Source organism: Simochromis diagramma, unplaced genomic scaffold (assembly GCF_900408965.1).
Source record: "Simochromis diagramma unplaced genomic scaffold, fSimDia1.1 OVJJ01000753.1, whole genome shotgun sequence".
Taxonomy (NCBI): domain Eukaryota; kingdom Metazoa; phylum Chordata; class Actinopteri; order Cichliformes; family Cichlidae; genus Simochromis; species Simochromis diagramma.
Window position 1 is genome coordinate 8,936,351 of NW_024387523.1, and position 23,743 is coordinate 8,960,093.

A 23,743-nucleotide genomic window follows, 5' to 3' on the forward strand; every position below is an offset into this window, starting at 1 on the left:
ATGTGTTGATCATGTCAGTATATTATCTTCTCTGTTTCTACAGGTTAACAGGTTTCCAGGTTCCACCTCCGGTCACCAGCACAGGAAATGTCTTCTCGTTGAGACTGACCAGTGACTTTGCGGTTTCTGCACATGGCTTCAAACTCAACTATGAAGGTCAGAAAGTGTCTGTGTTTGTGTTTGCGTGTCTGGCTGGTATGTAAAGCATAAATATGCTATGCTTCACTGCTGACCTTTATATATCTGGTAAATTAATAGCATAAGCCGAGACCCACTCTGAGTACTAAATATCAGGTCAAATTCCATAGGACACATCTCGTTGTGGGTATGTACTGAGGCGTGTAGGAAAGACGGACACTCGCAACAAACACTCGACCTTGAGTGAGCCCTTGTTTTTCAATCAAGAAGTAAATGAGGTGGTCCACTGTGTGTTGTCTACCCCAAGCAATCCCTGTTTATTTGTTAGACATAGTGTACTCTTAAAATACCACGCGTAAGGTTTTTACGTCCTTGTGTCTTCACACAGTACATGATTTTAAGTCAGTCCCACTGAGAGCCATCCAGATGCAGAAAGTTTCCAAGAAGGACTGCTATGCCCTGAATTCAATACGTATTTTCTGACTCCCTCCCACTCAGCACAGGAAGAGACTCCCTAGTGGGTGACAAGTTCATACCTTTTTTTTTTTTTAAAGTAGGCTGTTATGAGAGAGAGGAAAGCATAGATAAACAAAAATGACAAAAATGTGAGCTTACTAAAGATTATATAATGTAGACGTGGAAGAGCAGAGCCCAGATGTTTGGGTGCTAAAATCTTTCTCATACATTTATGTTTTTTAACTTAAACAAAAACAGACAAGTCAATCTGTCCTTTTTACATAACCACTTTAATATGGTGGAAGAATTTACCAGTTGAAAAATGCAGCGTTCTGATCATGCTGTGGAGGAGTGGAGTCATCGAGAGGGGAGCTGCTTTTGCCCCCTTCCCTTAGGGCCCAAATAAACACTGTGGTGCCATAGTCATACATAAGGAGAGGTAAAAGTTTGCTTGTTAGTTAAATTTAGCGCTCACTGTGAATCAACACCATATGCTGGGAGCATTAAAGATTTGAGATGAGATTCAGATAAGAAAAACTTTGATGTCCTCAACAATTCAGTGAGTAACAAAGCATGAAGCATCAAACTGAGGCAACCACATTACACTAGGAAAACTAGCAACACTTATTACTTGATTCTTATTGACTGAATAGTTTCTTGACATGCTAACAGATTGCATGGCAACACTATAGTCTCAATATGTAACCCCAAATGCCCTCTAAAAGATCATCGACGCAAGGTGTCATTTAGGTAGACATAAATTAGACACGAGTCGGTAACATAATCATTTGCAATGTATCAGTTAACAATGCAAAAATACTGTAGAGAAGAGAATGTGAGAAGAAGGTGTTTAACATAATTCAAGAACAATTAACATAATTTACAATTAAACCTGTTGTCTTTATCATAATGTGTTTGTTATAGGTGGTGATGATGCACAACACTTGGGCAAAAATGCCTCAGCAGCTATACCTTTGAATGAGCTTCTTTGTTGTATGTTATACCTCTGCTTTCTTTTCCACCATTTATCACAAAGTGGCTACAAATGTTCAGTGAAAGTAAAATGGCAAAAACATTATATAGAGTGTAAGTTATAGTCATTCATACTACTTTTTAATACTATTTAGTGTGAATATAGCCTCTGAAGAAATGCTGTGCTGTCCTTACAACAGCAAGTCTTACAAATTAGTTCCTGAAATAGTGGTGGTTGTGATTAATGGCAATTTGGATACTATTTTATAGGAACAGGTAAAAATAATAACATGGTTAATGTTGCATGAATTCCATTTATCTGATTCTATGTCTGAATGCTGTCTCCCCAAATCCCTCTGAAACCTGGAGTGTTATTAAAAAAGCACTTTGGTCAGATCAAAATACCTGCTTTTACTTTTTGTATATGAAGCTATTTATAAATGACGTGGGATACTTAGGATACTTTCTAATAGTATTCTCAGTGTTACTAAAGATGGGACCTTGTGTAGTCAGACACACACTGCATTTAGTTCATGCATGAAAAGCATAAAGCAGATGTGGGCAATGAATTTTAAAATTTGTTGTCCACACCTGGCATAAAGGATTGACATAGGTTTGAAAGTAAAGTTAACACAGAAGTGCCTTAAGCCAGTATTTCTTTAATGGCCACTGAGGGCAATAGCTGTGGTGTCTAAAATAGAAGTCTCTTTGAAAGCGGCCCTCACATTTGGCCTCAGTAAACACTCCCTGGATGCCTTTATGGGCTCAGTCACACATTTAACTCATAGTGAATGAAACACTGATTAATTAGTATGTTTTTGTCATTATACGTTTCAGAAAGGATGAATATCCAGGATACGCTCATTAGGAGATTGACAAGTTGTTAGAAGTTGATGATGAAGACACTCGTCTCCACGCTTTAAAATTAATTAGTGGGTGACATCACAACAGCAACATCCATATTTGACACCATCTATGGGTTCATATTGTCATATCAACATGCATATGAGCCTACAGAGAGGGGACATTTGTTTTGTTTTTCCAACAAAAAAACAAAACAAAAAAACAACAACTCAGAGAGTAATTTTTAAACACAAGGGCCGCAGCTGGTAAATTTAATTTACAAAAGGACCTGTGAATAATCTGACAAACAGGAGGTAATTTCAGCTGTTTTATTACTCGAAACAAGGTTAAAAAAGGGCCTACATATGTGCTCCAAAATGGATTAAAGTCACTTACCAGAGGAAAAAAAAGACCACCACCAACTCCATGATTCACCATGCCTCTGTCCAGTAGCCACACGGGCAGTGTTACCTGTAAACCTTTAACTTGTCAATCTAAACTACATGTTTGTGTAAATCTGTACATGCACCTCAAACACACCTTATTATGATCATCAAATACCTAGCTCCTTGTCATAAGCTTGACGCACCCAAATAAAGGCCTGTTTTTATCTAGATCTAACCTTTAGTCCAACCTAAACCACTAACCGAAACTCAAGCCTTAACTCCCAGTCCGCTGGAAAGTACGTCCCAACATAAAACCATCCAGATGTCCTCCCCACTTTCCAAAAAATATCCTCTTCCGAGGTCTAAACTGGCCCTCACAAATATAGATGGCTAAATGCATAAATATGTTTGTCACAGCTGTTTGCTGTTCAGAAGTATACACTCCTCAACTGCCTATGCTCGTCTTTGTGCATTCTTTTGTGGGCCTTCCGTGATATTCTCTGTGTAGGTGCAATAGCTGATTGGCGTATATCTTATTTATATGTGTGTCTGGTGTGCTGCAAGATGACAATATCACTGATTGCAAAGTGTCTGGATCTAAATCTCCACACATGCTGTGTGCGTGTTTATGTGTGTGCCGGTGCCACTTGTGTGTCGAAGCAGTTGTCCCAGATTTATTCACTGGCACAAATTTTTACTTGCTACTTGGCCCGCGTTCATCCTACGTGATAGTGTGTTTCTGTGTTGATGTTTATGCCGGCATGTGTGTGTAGCTGTGATGCAGAAGGAGTTTGCTCTCAGTGAGAGCATCCATGGGACTTAGCTGAAGAGCCCCTGCTTTTGATACATTCAGATGTTTGACTTGCTCTGTGTGAATAAGGGGCGTTTTAACAGCAGACCACATTGCAATATTAAACTTACCTCTGGTCGCTCCTTTATTGAATTTGAACTTTTTAGACTGTCCACAGCAGACACCTAGGCTGTATATTTATACAGCAAGTAGAAGATTTTCTCTGAAGGAATTATCCACCCAAGTTTGGACAGTTTTTGGCAAGTCATTCACAGTCCATGTAATCCTTCCGCCTAATCTGTTTCTGGAGCCATCACAGAGTTTTGATTTTTGCAGGTACTGACTTTATGCTTACAGAAAAACAATGAGCAAAAAATACCTGCTCATTATCTTTATTACAAGCCATGAAAGTGAGTTCATCATGGCAGTATCATCCTGAAGCAGGCACTTCGCAGAGGCAGATTTGAATAATTTGGCAGGTGTTTAAAAATAGGTTGTTTGTGAATGCATTTTTGTCAACACTATAGCATGAAAGATGCATTTTCACAACGTTACAGGTGCACAGTTCGGATCAACACAAAGACGAGTTTGAAGATGGTCCCAGAACTCAATGGTTTCACAGCTGAGTGTTTTTAGTTGGTTGAAATAGGGCTGTGCGATATGACCAAAATCTCATATCCCGATATAAGAATTCTATCGTCCTGATAACGATATAAATCACAAAAATGTAACATTTTCTGTAAATTCTGTGAATCTCGGGCAGATCGTCTTGCGGGAAGTGTTTCCAGCTGCGCGTCATGTAGCTGGAGTCGACTGTTTTACCCGATGCATGAAACTATACATTTTTAGACAAGTTGTAACAGCCGCCGTTTTCTTTGTGAGCATTTATTACACGGCGTGCTGCGGGGAAAAGCCTGTTCTAACGTTTGAGTCTAAGGTTTATTTTTTAGCACCTGGCGGCTCTTTTTTACTTCTCATCCGTAAATAATCTGCTCTTTCACGTGATTCAGTTTATTTTGAAAAGTCTCAACAGGATCTTGAGCTTTACTGTGAAGGTTTATGTGGAACATAAACAAGCGGACACGCGATGGTGTTACCATCGTTGTTGCTAACGACAACGCATAAAAACAGGCGCTTGTCCGTCCGTAGTGTGGCTATATAAAATATAAGAGAAAGAGAGAACTTTAAGAAATTAATATAGCCACTACAGTGACCATCAAAACGATGAAAAAATATTGCCGTAAACAGTTTATTTTGCGACACCACGAAACAAACGATAGCGTAAAATGAAACGATAGACGTTTTTATATCGTCATCCGATATATATCGTTATATCGAACAGCCCTAGGTTGAAATATTGATTGTTTACTTCAGGGATTTTTTTTTAAAATCCCATCTGGCCTCAAAATGCCTTGCAACTCTTCAATCAGGTGTGCAAGAGAAATTGGAGAATGTGTATGATGACAAGAATGTCTGAACTTAACTGCCCTGCCTGTTGCTTCAGTGTATTGTGGATACGGGTGAATGGATAATATTGAATTGATAGATCAGTTAATATACTGTGTAACTGTGTACCCATGACATAAATTGTAATAAAGCAGCATGATTATGCCCACTTTATAAAACAGATTGCTGTATAGGACGAATTTTGCGTTCGGCATGGCAAAGATACAGTAGGGCTGCTTTAGCCTTGGCAGCCTGCCTGCTTGGTGGGGTACACTTTGATGTGATTGTTGGACTCCTTGAACATTTCTTCCTCTTCCTCTGAAGGCTGTCAGGTCATAACTAATTCATGCTTTAGCACATACCATACAGTGTGTATATGTGCGCGTGCAAGACAGAGAGAAAGACAGTGATGTATTATTTAGCATGATGTCGGAGGCAGTTTGATATTGTGCTGATGAGACGGAATCACAGATTATCAGAGCACTTAGACACGCACATACGCACACTTACACCCTGTTCTTTCCCAGCATAATCGGTGTTGAAATCATTTTTTCCCCTCTTATTCTTATTTCTCCATCATCTACTGAGCCACCTTGTGCGTTTTCATCCTCTGTCACCCATTTTAATTCCTCTTTTGACCTCTAAAGACCGCGTGGTCTCATATGGGGGCATTAAATCTAGGCTTTTCTGCACATTAAACCTAATTTTGCTCACTAAAGTATTTTATGGGTTTTTGTTAGTTTGTTTGTTTTTTACACAATGGGGACTTTATTGTGTTATTGTGTAAAATAAACTCTTGCTAAACTAGCGCTCATACACTTCCATAAATTTTTTTGTACTTTTAAAAAAATTATTGTTTAAGAATAACAGTTTCCGGCTCACTCCTTGGCGGCCGCTTATCGGGGCCTGGAGCCTGGGGCTCGCTCGGGCCACTTCGGAGGTGGGGTGCCCCCGGCCTCTCGGCCTGGGGCTCGGTCACTCAGGCACAGCTGGCTGCCGGCGGAGCTCACGGGCGCGTCACTGCAACTCCCCCTGGCTTCTGCTCCGTGGCTGCTGAGTGAGCCCTCATCTGGGACTCTCCTCAGCTCTTTCTGGGACAGTGGCGCGGCTGCCCCTCTGTTAGTCTTCCTTGGTCTCTTGTGTTCTGGGGGCCTCTGGATGTCTGGAGTTTTGATCTCCTCCATACCTGCTTCATGCCCTGGAGGACGGGGCTGTGGCCCCCCCACACCCTCTAGCAGATCATTACATGAAGGAACCTTTTAAAAAAACAAGCGCGTGCATGCTCACAGGTGTACACACGGGTGATCACACACACAAACTACACCCTTTTTGGCTCCTACCTCAAAGCACACTGTGTTCTGTTGATCTTATGTGCTGCACAATAATGTTTAATATTTAGTATTTACTGTCATATTCCCATATATCATTGTGATGTTGTTTATTCTATTACTCTTGTTCTCTTCTGCTTGTTTTCTTTTTTCTTTCTCAACAGGTGATCCAGGTGATCGATAGATGCATTTTTCTTTTCTTTTTTTTCTTTTTTTTTTCTTTTCTGCCCATTCTGTTGGTTTTTGTTTTTTGCCCTTCTCCCCCGTCCCTCTTCTCAGCTGTTTCTCTTTCCCTCTTTCTTTCTCCCCTTCTTTCCCCCAGTCAAGTCTGTCCCGTATTCAACAAGTGAAAATAAAATAAACAATAAAAGGTGAATCAAATGGACCATTATGGCAAGGCTGGGATGGTCAATTTGGTAAAGTAAATCCGTTGGGCATCTTTCTTTGCCTTTAGACAATAATTCTGATGGCAAAAGAGCCAAACGGGACAGGCCAAAAAAAAAAAAAAAAAAAAAAAAAAAAAAACAGTTTCCATACTTACAAAAACACATAAAACACATAAATCCCGAATAGTTACAAAAAGATTAAAACTGTATTTTAAACAAGTGCTGGTGTCCTGTGAGGTTAATATGTTTAGATTTGGTTTTTGCTTTTCATATTACCTTTCATATTAAGGTAAGGAAAAATTAGTAGGAACAGTTGAAACAAAAAGGGTAAAAAATATTATAAAATAACATAAAATGAAGAATAAATATCAACACTAAGCAATGAGTTTTATTAAAACATAGAATACAATCCATCCATACTTTTCTGCTTGTTCTTATCAGGATTATGGAGGGCTTTAGCCACACACACACACACACACACACACACACACATACCGGTACATATATATATATATATATATATATATATATATATATATAGCACTAGGTGCGGAGCACTAGGTGCGGTGACTCCCAAGCTAGGCGAGTGGCTCCAGCAGATCCCGGGAACAACATCGGAGATCTCTGTCCAGAAGAGCTCAGTCCTGGGAACAGCTAAGATACTGCGCAGGACCCTCAAGCTCCCAGGCCTCTGGTAGAGGACCCGAGCTTGAAGGATAAACCGCCCGCAGGGGCGTGCTGGGTGTTTTATATATATATATATATATATACACACACACATCCCTTGTGATTTTTGTAAATCTTTCTGATAAATCTTTTTAATCCTTAGATTTGTGGGCCTTTCTATGATATGATATTTCACCACTAATTTGCACTAATAAACCTTTGTCATGCTTTTTAAAAATATATATATATATTTTGACTGAAAATTCCAAAAGAAAATCTGAGGAAAACTCACCTAACTCTAAACACAGTTCCCTGATGTAATCATTGCTTTGAGAACATGGGAGAGAGAGCATGTTTTTCATCCTAGAACATGCTACTATGCAGCTAATAAGTCAGCAGAGATTTCATTTCACTCCCCTCTTCGCTGACCTCTCTTTACTACTGCTGTTTTCTCCTCAAAGCCTTTGCTTTATCGTGTCTACACTGCCTGTGTTTTTACTTACTAAGATGTAACATAGTTCTTATACCTTCACCTTTTACCTTTACCTCAGAGAGAATAGATACACTCACGACTAAAGGGATGATATTCAGTTGGTAATTTATTAACAGGAAAGGCTCTGCTTGGTAATTTAACGTGCACGTTGAATGTGCACCCATGGTGGCAGTCTGGTGAAAAGAGTCATTATAATAGAAACAGCCTTCATTAATCGAGTCTCTGAGTTGGACTTTAAGCCGTATAAAATTATTTTTACATTGCTTTTTGTAGCATTCTTGGATTAAGACGAGTTACATCTCTTCAGGGGTAAAACCAACCAAAAATGCCTGAATGACAAAAGTTTCTATAACCTTTGACTGGTGTTGTTAACTATAGCACCACAATTTTCCAATGCTAGTTTTTATTTCTATTTTTTTTTTTTACAAACTAAAAAATGTATATACCACAAAACATTAAATAGTTCAGAAACATCAGATCATAAAAGGATTTTATTTCAGGCACACTCAGAAAGTTATCCAAGAAGTCCAGTATCAGAGTAATATCGGTTAAACAGCTATATCAGGCTAAATTATTTTGTAAGATGACAATTATTTTTTATTCGAGAAAAGAAGAGAGCCCCCCACCTGGACAGTTGGTGCCAGGTGGTTAGGTACTTTGGGAGCTCTAACTGGCCAGATGTCAGTAGCACCAATGAGCCCATCTGGGCATTTATCCATCAGTTCCACATTGCTACCAAAGGTCTGCTGCCAACTGACTGACCCTCTGGTCATGCACTAATTTTCTGGACCTACTGTTCCATCATCATGACGAATGAACCAGGATTCACATTTTTGTTTTAGAAGAAGAGTTTACTAAAGCTTCCTCATTTAGTATGTATTGTTTATCAAATGCTTGGTGTACATTGCAAGGGTTTAAAAAAGAAACAGATTTTTGTGAGAAACTAAAAATGAATGCAGCTTTTTGATATTGACTACTCTGGCTTTTTACTGTATGAAATATGTGACTTTGATTTCAGAGCTGCTAATTGGATTCATTTGTCCTGTGTGCTTTTTGATAGCTTCTGACTGTTCAGTGTGACATTGATTTAGGAAAAAAGATTACACCTTTTGTGAACAGACATTTTCACATTTTTAATTACCTTTGAGTGAGTATTTCAGTCAGATCAAAGCCTCAAACTAATAAGTGCAGACACAAACACGTAATATAAGTGGGAAATAAAATGAATTGGATGAACACATTTTTTAAACTATTTGGATCTTTTTGTTCTATTCTAGACCGACTCCTGTGATTAAAAGTCTGTCATAAATTTTGAGTTTATACTCACTTATTTGAATGTAAATTACGTCCCAAATGCAACATTCAAGAATTTCTATACTTTTAATGTATTAAATGACCTTTACGAGATAATGAGCTTTCAGATAATCAAAGCGTGCAACCCTTTTCTGCAGTTGCAGTGTCTCAACCTATAACGAAAGCACTCAACAGTGTTGTACTGTATGGACATCGTTATTACACTTGGAGGTACTTGGAGGTAGGTCAGTCAAACTAGACATGTCCAGTGCTGGCTGCGTTGTCAGTTAATCGAAGTTAAGGTTAACTTTGATGTCATTGGCTAACATTAACGCAAGAAGTTTGTGCGTCAGATGATCCCTTATGTTTGTAACATTCCCCAAATATTTTACTTTCATATGACACTCCTTGCAAATTCCACATGTCAAATCAATCTTTTTACCATCCTTGGTAAAAATCCCAAATGTCTCTATTTTTGATTTAAATGTAAATGGAGCTTTTCAGATTTCTTCTTCTTCTTGTCTGTAACTTCCTTCTGCGATTTTACCATTTTATCTAGTACTAAAAAACAACTCAATTTATATTTGCACTTTTTATAATAAAATATCGACATTGAGTGTCGCTGGATCAATACAATATTAGTATCGCAATATTATGTTGTATCAATTTTTTCCTCCTTTAGTTATTAGGATGTCAATATTCTCCATTTGTTTACTCAAGATGAATACATTTTTATCACTGGATTTAAAGGGATATATAGTCTCATGCAAGGGGGGAGTGGTGTTGTCCGTAATGGGCATATACTTGGCTAACACCCTCATCTTGCCTGTCTTGGCCAATCACAGAACTAGTCTTCTTCACCAGTCTATCAAGTCGTTTCTTGTGCCACCTTCCCAGCAGAAAATAGCTTTAAAAGATAAAACATCTATCTCTTTCGTCTTACTGGTGTTGATGTTGACTTTAGACCATGATGATAAAGTCAGTGATGGCCTTCCCATTTTTCCAGATCATTCCCTTATGAGATGCCCATCCAACAATGGCTGTATCATCAGAAAACATCTGGAGGTGACAGTTAGGGATGTTGAATCTGAAGACCGATGTGTAGAGCGGAAGGGTAACGGAGAGAGCACTGTCCTGAGATGGGCCACATTATGCATACCACATTGCAGCTTCTTCCTCAGCAGTGTGGGTTGAACTTTATTGAAAGCACTGGAGAAGTCAAAAACATATGACCCTCACAGACCTTCTCCAGGTGTGACAGTGATTGGTGGAGGAGATAAATGTTAGCGTCATCTTTCCCAATAACAGGACAGTAAGCAAAGTGCAGAGGTTCCAGTAGTGTGCTACCAGGGGTTGCAGGTTGTTGATGATTATTCTCATCAGGGTGTTCTTCAGGTTTTAAGTTAGTAGTTAAGACCATAAGTCCAAACTGTTTAACCTCCCTGAGCTGTACAGAATTTGGCACTGGAACCACACAGGAAGACTTCCACAGGATAAGGACCTTCCCCAGACTAAGGCTCAGATTACAATTGTGCATGACCACCACACACAGAGCTGATCTGCACAGCCTCTGAGCAGTCTAGATCTGATATCATCTAGGCCTGTTGCTTTTCTGGTCTCAATCTTATTTAACTCCTTCCTCCCTGCATGAAATTTTAGTTAGAACACCATCTAATTGTTTCCCACATTATAATTCAGTGATCAAAAACATCTTTGAATCACATTTACAAAATGTTTCATCTCCCGCATCAGTAATATCTTAGCATTTATAGCTATTTACCATTCACAGCAGTAAGCCCAAGCCAATAACATTCAGTTAGCAGACTGATGAGTCTGATCAGACTGCCGGATGCACTGCCACTGAAACCAGATCCTCAGAGGAAACCCCTTAAATATGAAATATGAATTTTTGATGATTGTCCAGCTTGTGGATAAAGTTCTAGTAAAACCTAAACACTGGAAAGTCACTTCAAATTTTTGTTTAAAACCATTTGCATCCATGTCCAGAGGAACCGGCTTATGGAGCATTCTACCATTTGTTCCTCTCGGTCTTTGATCCCTTATCAGCACTTGATTGATTGATTTTGACTCCAGCCTCTTTAACTTGAACATGATCTGAGTGTAGAAGTCAAATACAAGTGTGTGTGTTTGGTATGTGTTTGAGTGAGAGGGTGAATTAATAGTGTATCTTCCAGAAATGTGATTAGTGTTCATGTTGTTTGGTGTGTGTGTGTGTGTGTGTGCGCGCACGCATGCATGCGTATGTGATTGAGGTTCTGGCTGTGGCTGCTCTGATCTTTATCAAAGAGACCTGAGGGGACTGACAATACCCACTCCTCTATCTATCATCCCTCCATCTGCCTGTCTCTTTGCCTTCTCATTTTTTGTCATTCAGTCTTTTGCTCTCTTCATTCATTTTATTTCAGTTTAGTTCAACTCAATTCATTGAATCCAGGTCAGGTAATAGCATCATGGAAAGGAGAAGGTGACCCTAGCAGTGGAGGTTGATTGAAGGCGTGACACCGTCACCTATGAATGTGGCAAAAGTTGAATGCAGCTTGTAATGTAAAGCTGTTCGAGTGATTGGTAAAGTATAAAGTCAGTGTATAATTTCCACCTTAGCAATATGTTAAACTTTTTAAACTGTATTTTAATTTACAGATACTTTACAAATACAAAAAAAAATCCCAGATGTAGTTTTTTTTATGAAGCAACAGGAGGGGAGCTTGGCTCCTTCTTCTGCACTTTCTTGAAGTGGTTTCCTGTGAACACCTGTGGGGCTTTTTTTGTTATTTTTTTTGTCCTGATGCTGCCAAAGCAGCTCCAGACTAGGAGTAAAGGCTATAGACAGCACCTGTCACTGACTTCAGTTCTAGCTAATCACAATATGAATAGTCACTACTCAACCATCCTTTTGCCTTTCTTTCATTTTCTTGCTCTCTCTCTCTGTGTATGTTCTTATATTTTAGTGATTTTCTCCCACAGATCCTGCATGGTTTAACACATATATTTAACACACATTGCACACAAGTAAGGATGTGGGTGTGCCCGCATTTGTACACAACTGTGGCTCAGTTCATACATTTAAAATGAGAACCAATATATGAGCTCAGTCCCATGAAAAAAAAATTATGTTTCATAGTCATGTACTGAGGTACGCTGTATTTGTGTGTCTTAGTACATGCATGTGTATGTGTGAGTACAATGTACAGTGTAAGTGTCCTACATATTCCCATAGCAGCGAGTTGTTGTTTATACAAGGGGTGACAAAAGGAGTAAGATGAATGAGGACCATGCAACATGTAAGAGTACCAAAAGGCAGAGTGGAAGGAATGGAAAACTGAAATAATGAAACTGAAGAAAAGGGGAAAAAAACTGGGGAAAAATGAGAGAAGAATACAATGAGAAAAGCAAATATGTACCTTGAGATCAGAAAAAGCGAAATAGAGAGGCTACAGGGAAGGAGGAGGAGCTGAGTCTAACAATGTAATGTGCTCTATGCTTTCTAGGTGAACAGGAGAAATCAATGTTTTCTGTGTGTGTCTTTGTAATCACCATCTAGAGTGTGCATTCAGCTCCTCACTGTTACAACTTCTGCAAGGTCATCTTCAGTAAAGTGGCATCAGCTGAGACAATCACACATACCCACTTACGTAAACGTACAGTGATGGCAGATGTGGAGACCAGATTGTGTGGAACGAAGTTTAATATATATATATATATATATATATATATATATTAGGGGTGCAACGATACACAAAATTCACGGTTCGGTTCGGTTCGATACTTTGGTGTCACGGTTCGATATTTTTTCGATACAAAAAAAAATGTTCATGCCTTTTTAATTTGTCATTTATTAAAATTATAAATATATATTTTAACTCAAAAGTACAGTTTTTAAATTTTATGTTGCTGAAACAAAAAAGTAATAAAAAAAATAAATATATCTCAGGGCTCGCAAAATTTCAAAATCCCTGGTAGCCCTTCGGGACTCTTCAGTTTTTGGTAGCCCAAAAAAAAATTTAAGTAGCCCGAATAAAAAAGAGAGCAATTTTTTGATTGATGTTTTGTTTCCTGTTTTGTTTCCTTTACAATATTATACATTGAAGTATAATATTGTATAATTATATAATATTAACTTCTTATCTTGTGCGCGTTTTTTATTTTGACAGCGAATGCGCACCTGCGGACCACTTATGTGCACCCCTGGTTATATAGCTTGTCATATTGCAGCCACAGAAATTCTTTTGTCCATGAAACCATAAAGCTGCACTTTCTTTTTGCCTTATAGTCTGATTTGTCATAACTTTTCCATTTTGTGGTCACTTCTTCACCCTGACCTGTCTTATTTGGCTCAGCAGAACTAAAATATATATCCTGCTGCTTTTACACACGCACTCACATAACGCTCAGCGATTCTCTGCGCGATAAACCTCTCACATGTTTAAGCTTGCTGCGGGAGATTTCACTTGTCATGTTTGCATAGTAAGCTAACGATTGATAAGACGATGTCAGAGGAATTGGTGCGCAAATTATCGTCACTCACCAATCAGTGCTGACGCTCTCTATACACAGTTCATGCGATTGCAAAGTGAAAGCAAAAATCAAGCGCAAATTCAAACGCGATTTCAATATGTCACATATTGACAGTGGCTCACCGATGCCAATGACATAATTACCCAGCTACATTTCCGAAAGAATACAAAAGCATTGACATATATTTTTCCTTCCTATGATAGCCCGACGGGCAGGGCAGAGATAGATTTTGGTAGCCCAACTGGAAAAATCGCTAGCCCCGGGACGTCGGGCTAGCGATTTTGCGAGCCCTGTATCTGATTGAGGAATCACTCATCTTTGGAAAAGAGAGTTTATTACAGAGAAATGTCTCTTTCCAAAATAAAAGCTATACTATCCGCTTCTTCTGGGCTATATTCTCAGCAGCATAAGGAGAATCATGTGCTAACAGCTGTCTAAATGACTCGGCTAAAGTTAGTAGCATGCTTGTTGTTTTTGTCTTTGCACTAGGATGATGTCGGCGTAAATGTGCAGTCATATTCGTTGTGTTCCCACTAGTGCTTTCAGGTTAATCTCGTTGAAATGACCTTAACGCCACAACACGGCAAATCTCCGTTAACGAGCTACCGCCGATCGCCCCGTGCATGGGGCTAGACGGCCAACACGTTAACGAGCTAACTGCGCTAACACACTAGTTCCCACCCATGTATTTGAGCATTGCATGGCACATCCAACATACTGTTTTACTTTAGTCCATGACTCGCTTACCTTCAGGGTCATACGTCACATGAAAACCAAAATAATTCCAAACGCCAGATCTGAATGAGGGTGGGGGAGGTCCATGTTGCAAGGAGAGCTTAACTTCTGTCTTGCTAGCTTGCCCTGCGCTCTTCCTTCTGACTATGCTGTCTGTGTTGAGCGCTCAGTGGATCTGCGCTCGACAGTGCAGCCTAGGCGGAGTAGTCGAACGCAGATTCACTGAGCGCTCAACACAGACAGCATCAGCAGCACAGAGGCACAGCACAGAGGCACTAATCATGGCAGCACAAGAACAAGCTCTGAGTACAAGATCCATAGAGGCTGGGGTCTATCACACCAGGCAAGACCCCAGGTGCAGGCTGTGTAAAGATGCCCCAGAGACAATCCAGCACATAACAGCAGGGTGCAAGATGCTAGCAGGCAGGCCATACATGGAATGCCATAACCAAGTGGCCGGCATAGTATACAGAAACATCTGTGCCGAATATGGCCTGGAAGTTCCGAGGTCAAAATGGGAGATGCCCCCAAGGGTGGTGGAGAATGACCGAGCTAAGATCCTGTGGGACTTCCAGATACAGACGGACAAAATGGTGGTGGCTAACCAACCGGACATAGTGGTGGTAGACAAACAAAAGAAGACGGCCGTAGTGATCGATGTAGCGGTCCCGAATGACAGCAACATCAGAAAGAAGGAACACGAGAAGCTGGAGAAATACCAAGGGCTCAGAGAAGAGCTCGAGAGGATGTGGAGGGTGAAGGTAACGGTGGTCCCCGTGGTAATCGGAGCACTAGGTGCGGTGACTCCCAAGCTAGGCGAGTGGCTCCAGCAGATCCCGGGAACAACATCGGAGATCTCTGTCCAGGAGAGCGCAGTCCTGGGAACAGCTAAGATACTGCGCAGGACCCTCATATATATATATATATATATATATATATATATATATATATATATGTGGCTTCTCTTTTATCCATGCCAATGACTACCTGTATTCCAAAGCAGTTGAGAAATTCTTTTGTAACCAATGCCATCCGTATGTTTTCAACAACAAGGTTGCAAAGGTTTTGATAGAGCTCACTGGTTTTATCATTAATATATAGATATTTTATGTAAGAAGTGGTACTCCTCATATCATTGTTAAAATCAAGTGGTATTAGGTCATTATCTTGATTACTGCATGTAATTATATAATGGTATAGTACAAAATAACTTTTAAATCTCTCAGTGTCAACCCTTCACTGAATTTCCGCACAATGTATCAGTTTGATGTCTGGATGATATAATTACATTAAATTGCTGCCAGACATCTCACTTTCCTGCTATGAAGTATACTGTAGTTTCCTCTAATTATCAAAGTCCAGAAAGTGACAATTTAATGTGATACCTGAATAAAACTAACAAATTCTGTGATGTATTTATATTAAGAAGGTTCCAAGTGTTTTATTGCATAGAAAGGATAGATGTCTATCATCAAAGCTTGCCCACAAACGAGCCATTACTGTGACATCTGATTAATACTATTAAATAAAAGTCTTTCAGCACTTGAATTGGCAAGGAAGAGGTTTCTCACTAAAAGAAGTCCAGCAAATGATATATTGACCTCATATCTGAATTATATTAAACACCTTTATGATGAAAATATATGGAATAGCTGCCAAACCCCTCTGTGCTGGACAGGATAGAAATTACATCGAAAGATATATTGATTTGATATTCAGGTCTGTCAGACAACCACTGGCCACCTGACTAAAATATATCCTGGTACAGAGTTAATATAGGTGTGCAGTTCTGTGTGTCTGTGTGTGAGTGCGTGTGTGGTTTGATAATAATATGGCCACCTGGCCAATGTCAGTCCATCATTCAGCTTTATATGAGCCAACCAATCAAACGGCCTCCCTTCAGGGTCTCCACCTCGGCCCATCCAATCAGCTCCTTCTGCCAAGCAAGAAGGAATGTCACCTGATTAGCATAACGGCAAAAATGAACAGGGTCATGCTGACAGAGCAGTTCTTAATGCCATGAGTTAGACAGAACTCAGAGGCAGCATTTACACAAAACACATCCCTTAATGCTGTCAGCCAGTTAGGATTTTCACCAAATGTATAACCATCCCAAAAAATGTGATAAGGAACATCAGCAGACTGGTCTCTAACCTCTTTCAGTGGCCTCTCATCAGCAGATTTCATTATTTAAGGGCATTCCACTGGGTTTTTCACTCAATATTTAATCATCCAATTAATTGCTAACATGACTATCAGCCCTGTATTCTCCAGCCACTGTGCTCTGCTTTTTGTTCAGCAGATTTTGTTATTTAACTACCCCACTGCTTTTAATATCTCAACTACTGTTTCTTAATAAAGTGAACAGCAGTATTACAGTGGAAAGTATAGCAACACAACACTCCTAGTTTAGTGTGAGAACATCTGCAGCATTGAGTTTTTCCCCACTAAAACTGATGCCTGAGCATTTGATTAGGAAAGTCTTTTCAGGGAAAATGTTAACATTAGCAATATAATGGACCTTGTAATAAAGAACACAGGATTGCTGATCAAACCATTTCTACTTATTTGACTACTTGCTGTGAAGTATGGGCCGATTTAGTCAACAAACATTCCTGCTAAAAGCTTTCAAGATAAAAATGAAGGGTTAAAAATAGTCGTCAGTATAAGAGAAACTCTGACTTAAAGGTCTTGATCTCATTTCAAATTGATTTCTCTATCAGTACTGTCAGTATTGAGATTAATACAAATAGATACACTCACTTTCAATTCAATCTCATTTATACAGAACCAAATCACAACAACAGTCACCTCGAGGCGCTTTATGTTGTAAGGTAGACCCTGCAATAATGCATACAGGGGAAAACCCAACAATCATATGACCCCTTATGAGCAAGCACTTTGGCGACAGTGGGAAGGAAAAACTCCCTTTTAACAGGAAGAAACCTCCGGCAGAACCAGGCTCAGGGAGGGGCTGTCATCTGCCGTGACTCACCTGCTGCTTTATTAGGTATATCTGTTCAACTGCTTGTTAAAACAAATTGCTGGTTAACGCTAATCAGCCAATCACATGGCAGCCACCCAGTGTATTTAGGCAATGGGGAGAAAAAGTGATTTAAGTGATTTTGAATGTGGTATAGCCGCTCGTAGTACAGGGGCTATACCAGTGTACTGCACCTACCAGATTCTGCAGGTGGTGGTCTAATAGTGTGGAGGATATTTTCTTAGCACACTTTGGGCCCTTTAGTACCAAATTAGAATTGTTTAGCAGCCTACCTGAGTATTCGTGCTGTATGCCAAGTTTCTAATGGCTGTTTCCTGCAAGATAATGCACGATGTAACAAGCCTGAGATGTGCAGCTGACAGATCTGCAGTTACAGTTCTGTGTGGTGCTGTCATATCAATATGGACGAACATCACTGAGGAATGTTTCCAGCACCTTTTTGAATCCGTGCCATGAAGGATTAAGGTAGCTCTGAAAGGAAAAAGGTGTCCAATTTCATACCGGTAGGTGTATGTAATAAACCAGTCATTTAGTGTACATCTATATATTTATGTTTTTAACTCAATAAAATAAGTCCTTCACTCAGAGACAAAGTTTCTGTCATAGCAGATAGTATCTGTAATAATTTAGGTTCTGTTTTATGATGAAAACAACTTTTACTCCTTGATTGATTCCTTGGTGATATTGCACACCAGAGACAAATTGTGCACACACAAACATGAACATGTTTCCATCATGTACTGGCAGGGAAAATATTTAAGTTACACAAGGACCACTTGTTGGGTTGTGTTTGGTGTTAGACGATACTACACAATTGTTAAAAAGACTAGTGACAGAGGAGAGTATTATGGCGAGAAGAGAGATGAAAGGAGAGGAGATTAAAAGGGACAACACTGATACAGGTTGAAAGAGCTTTAATGTTGAGGTTTTGTGAAGTGCACTTCAAAATAAAATCTGGCACCAAACTACACATTCTGATATCACTTCAATGTTCAACTTTAGTTTTAAAAGCCAATATGAATGCTTCCATTGGTAAGTTTCTGGATCAGGACTTACATCTGGTGTGTAAACCATTCAATGAAAACTGCATTAGTAGCTTGTCATATAAAAATATGGCTTGTAGTCCATGAATCCATGTTTTTGTGGAGCCTTAGGCAAACTTTTTTTTTTCTGCAGGGTAGAACCTGTTGATTTTCCCAGAAGCAGTCATTAACAGTAATAGTTTAAATTCAATAACAAGCCAGCTGTGTGCATTGTGGTACCATCGATTTGGTAATAATATGGCTTTTTGTTTGCTCGTTTTCTGGAAATGTGTATTTATGACATTCTTTAAGCTTTTATTGTAGAAAAGTGAAAAACTACTTAACATCAAAAGACCACCTCGAAGGGATATACGATGCATGTAGTGTTATTAATTCGTGTGTGTCCGTGGGTGGGCTTTGTAGTTCAACTTTTTGGAAGTTACCATTCCACTGAATGTCTGTTAGCATCTGAAATTATTACATCATATATCGTATATTGCCATTAGTTCAAATCCTCCACCAACCAGTAAGTTTACTGCGCATTTATCAACCCATATTATGTTGTGTGTATTGTATTGCTGAGCCCACATCATTTTCCAATTGTCTACTTGAAAACAAAATATATATATATAGAAATGGAGGAAGTCTGTTTAGTTTGAGGCACCAGACCTAATTAAATACTAAAAAATAAAATCTTTTTACAATGTTAACAACAGCAAGTTAGAGCAGAGATATACTTAAAGACACAGACATATAGAGGTATCCTGAGTCATTTTTAATTAATCACTGATTTCACTACTGGCAGGCTTGTAGGTACAGGAGGGTGACTGCTTGTTGTATCCATGGGAGCTAACAACTCAAAGCAACTTTTCAGTGAGACTGCATCATTTAGTAGGTACACAGTTAAGGTGAGATTTGTTTACATTTGTGTGTGGGTGCATGTGTCCTAGTATCTGTCAGTCACTTCCAGGGTATCTTAAGATGTTAAATTTAATATGTTATACTTTAGTAAGCACATCTACTAGATATCACACAAAAGATAGTTAGCTAGCCTGTCTCAACTGAGCAGAAACACACATACAGATTTGATCAGCACGTACATACACATACAAATTGGTAATATTGGCCTCTGCAGGCAACAGTTTGTGTTTGCTATACCATTTAACAGCATTACCCCTGCATACTTTTAATTTGCTGTCTTCTCGCATATTGCTTTTTTGTTTGTGGACAAGTGAAAGGTTTGTCTGACAGAATTAAATATATACTGTCTCAGTGACAAGTGCCAACATGGTTAGTGACCCCTGGAGACAGCAAACTTCACTGTATCGCATTTTCATCCAGTAGCACAGCCACCAGAAATATTGTTAACCAGATGATTTCTGAGGATCTGAAATTTAAATCAGATTTCAGAGCAAGAATACCAGTTGATAAATCCAGTGGCAAAAAGTCATTTACTGTATAGCATGAAGTAGTGCTTACACTGTTAAATCTAAGGCTCTGCCTCAGCTTCAGCCTGTGAAGCTGTATAAAGAGTAGAGCTGGAAGGTGTTGAAGAGAACAGTTTAATATAAAAACAAGCTTGTATTGTGGAAATGTGACAGTGGATGTTACTTGGGGCATGAAGGTGTCAGTGTACTAGGCAAGTTTGTTTGAAATGGCAAATTGAGCTGACTGTCTGCTATCTTTATCCCATCAGGGAAGCCACCAGTCCTGTACAGTTCATCAAATACTATCCTCGTCTCTTTTCTTGTGTTTTTTAAAAAATATCAACAAAATGTATTTATATGTATGTAAGGCACATAAAAGGGTTTAGTACATAAAATAATACTGAAAGATGCATATTGAGATTTGCAAAGAAAGTGAAAGCAGTAGTAGTGTCATAAATGCCATAGAGACAAAGGCTGCTGTGGTATTGATCAGTACAAAAAGGCCTTTTGAGATGATCCGCTCTATGTAGTTCCTCCCAATGTTGGCTTTGCATCTATTTTGTTTCTGAAAATCTTCTCTCTCACGCTATCTCTTGTTTTCCTTAATAGATATTGATTTTGTTTTGGGTACATGCTGCAATTTCTTTCTTTGCTTACATTTTGTGCCAATTTGCTTCTTCTGTTCAGATAACAGCTTCTGTTTCTTTACTCTCGCTCTTTTCTCTCTGTCACAGTGTTTGAAGTAAACCTATCCTTCCAGATGACAGCAGTGCAAGTGCAAATCTCTGTGTGCAAGTGCAGACGTACATGTCTGCGTATGCATGGTGTCACTGTGCAGTGCAAGTTTAGCAGAGTGACAGTGATGGCAGACACATAATGATTTCCTATTGGCTGGCAGCCCCCGAGGCCTAACGACCCGTTATTGATCTGACCAATTAGCATTCACACCTTTAATTAATACTGAAGCCTGATGTTTGCACACAAGCAAACTCTCTCTCTCTCTCTCTCACACACGCACACACACACAGATACAGACTTTTAATTAATAGTAAGAAGAGGGGTGGCTGTGAGAAGAGATAAGAGAGGAAGAAAGGGACAGAAGTAGAAGTGAAAGATGAATGTCTGAAACAGAGAAGAAAACTACAGGAAGTAGAAAGCTGATCAGTACTCTTACTAAAATCAGTGCAGGACTCTGACATAAGAGCTAAGGCTAAGACGGAGCTTAATGGTTTACTGATTTTTAGTAATACACACAAGCTTTTCTTCATGCACTGAGAAAATTGTTATTACTTTTGCTTCTCTGTGTTTACTATTTTGTGTGGTACTTGATGCAGTTCAGTCTGTGTAACATATTTCTCTTAACTGCAGTGAAGTAAATAATCACTGTGCTGGACACGAAGATAATCCACCAGCTATACTTCTCAGCAAAAAGCATATCAAAGAAATCCTCACAACACACAGTGTGTTCCTTTAGCAATGTATCACCGTCATCTACAGTAAGTCACTTCAATAAAAGAAAACGTGTCCGTTTCTTGTGTTGCCTGTATCACTGGACGGTTTACTATTTTGTTTGATCAAGTCTGCTCGAGCGTATTTGTTCCAGTCAGAGTCAGCCCTTTCAGGTCAGATCAAATGATAGCTGATACTGCAGAGTACTGCTTTAGTAAAAGAAAGAAGAAAAAAAAGAAGCAAACGCAAACAAACTAGAACTTGATTATGTTCATTTCCGACGCCCACAGTCTATTAAAACAGGATACATTTTGAGGTAACAGGTGTGTGTGTGGCATGTTTTGTTTTTCTTTATATGTATGTGTGTCAGTCTAATGAAGTTCTGTTGGCAGGATGTCTTCAGGGAGATATCTAATGGTTTATTGAACCAAACCTCAGAGAAACATTGATCACAGCATCAAGGAGTTACACCCACATGGACTCAAAATACACACAGCAATCCTTGTATATGCACGTGCGGTGACATGCGCGCAAGAGGCCCACACACAAACACTCACGCTAGAGTGCACGTGAACGACCACACACACACACACACCGGTGAAGTGGAGGTAAAGAGCTTATAATTGACATCCCCATGTTTCTTTGTGAGCAGTCAGACTGCTGTCATTATCTGCTCATTCAATTACATACAGGGAAATTGCAAGCCTGGAAAAAACACCTAAGCACATCTTTTCAACTAACATTTTTAGATGGATACTCCATCCACAAAAATGAGGTAATTGTGTTGGACAGGGTTATTGTCTACCCTCAAAATGAATAACTTGTTTTACCCTGCCACATTAAATTGCATCCTCCCTTGGATGGGTCTAATTCTGGCATATGGAAATTTGTAGTCAGCTGCAATATATTTCAAAGGAAAACCAGGCTACTCACTATATCTGCTTATTATGAATGCGGGTTCTTCTTAGTAGTGTTGATTAAATATTATGTCCAATAATTGCATCTACAGCGGCCCCTTTAGTGATATATATGTGATATTTACCGAGCAGTATCGTAAAAAGTAGACGAAGAAGGAGGCATTAATTTAAGCCTAACTACTGGAGAACCCAAAGTTTTCACACCGCCATCCACTCCAGTAATATATCATCATTACTGTGATATTTTAATTGCCAAATATGGTTATGGTAAATTCTGTATCAGAACAGCATTTATGCAGGCCAGCATATGCAACATTTATGGTCAGACAGTATACACTGACTCTGGCTGCTGGAAGCTACTTCATGATCTCAATGAACACAGATAATTATTGTTCAGCCTGAACATCAAGGCACCACTATCGCAACCCTCACAGCAGCTTTTACCTTTAGGGAGAGTGGGGTGTGTGCTTGATTGTTTGTGTTCTGGGGTGTAATAAACCCAGAGAGACATTAGTGGTCTGTTGCTCTGAGTCCATAATGTCTGATCTACACTAGAAGTTACAATCATTAGCAACACAGTTGTGTGTATTAACTGATCTTCACAGCTGCCAGATGAGCTAAAGCTTTGAACAACAGCTCTCCATTTTTCCTGCTTTAACTCTGCCTCACAGTCTCTCTGTCTCCCTCTGACATGCACGCGCGCACACACACACACGTTCTGCTACCACTTTGCCCCACGATAAATGTTTTCAGAAGTAATCAAACTTGGGCTATTTTACACATTTGTTGTGAAGTGCACTCACACAACCCAAAAGTAAATTTAAAATGAAAGGAAAATCTTAGCTTTTTAAAAAGATCTTACTATTATCTATTAAAGTAATATTTGAGATAGCAGCAGGCCTAGTACATTTATGAAGTCATTATTTGTAGGACGCTTTCAATTGAAAGAAGACTATCCTGAATCCTAAGCCCTATATTTCGTCAATTCAGTTCGTAGAGCCATTCATTTTCTTCACTGCTTAAGCCGTTAGTGTTATGTATTAGATAAGAATTATGTAATGTGATTGGGTTTGAGTACTAGCTGAAATTATTAAAGCGCAACAGCCTTGGATTGTATATTTTAGACCATTATTAGGCTGTACAAATAGGATCAAAAAAAGGTTACATTAAAAACACATAGAAAAGAAAAGAGGTAGCATGTGTATCCCCAGGCAGCATGCACTTTGCACTCTTGTCATCTGTTCTATACAATTTGTGAAATGAAGCTTAGTGTTGACAGCGCTGGTGCAAGAAAGCCCTTAGCACAAATTGTGTGTGTGTGTGTGTGTGTTTGTGTGTGTTTTTCCTTATACTGTACACTCAAATTACACAATGTATGTCAGTAAAGCTTTTCAACTTGAATCTTCAGAATCTGATGTGTAACTTAAGTGCTGTCTTCCTTGTTTTAGCGTTGTAA

The 23,743-nt window shown here is 39.2% G+C and overlaps 1 protein-coding gene across 7 annotated transcripts in view; it reads left to right on the top strand.

Annotated features, from left to right (window-relative positions):
- csmd3b (CUB and Sushi multiple domains 3b) overlaps nt 1-23,743 on the top strand; it is a 380,853-nt gene that overhangs the window by 118,789 nt on the left and 238,321 nt on the right. For all 7 annotated transcript variants that reach the window (XM_040020932.1, XM_040020933.1, XM_040020934.1 and 4 more), the window contains exon 3: nt 44-156. In XM_040020932.1, the coding sequence (XP_039876866.1) occupies nt 44-156 (113 nt within the window). The remainder of the gene's footprint in view (nt 1-43; nt 157-23,743) is intronic.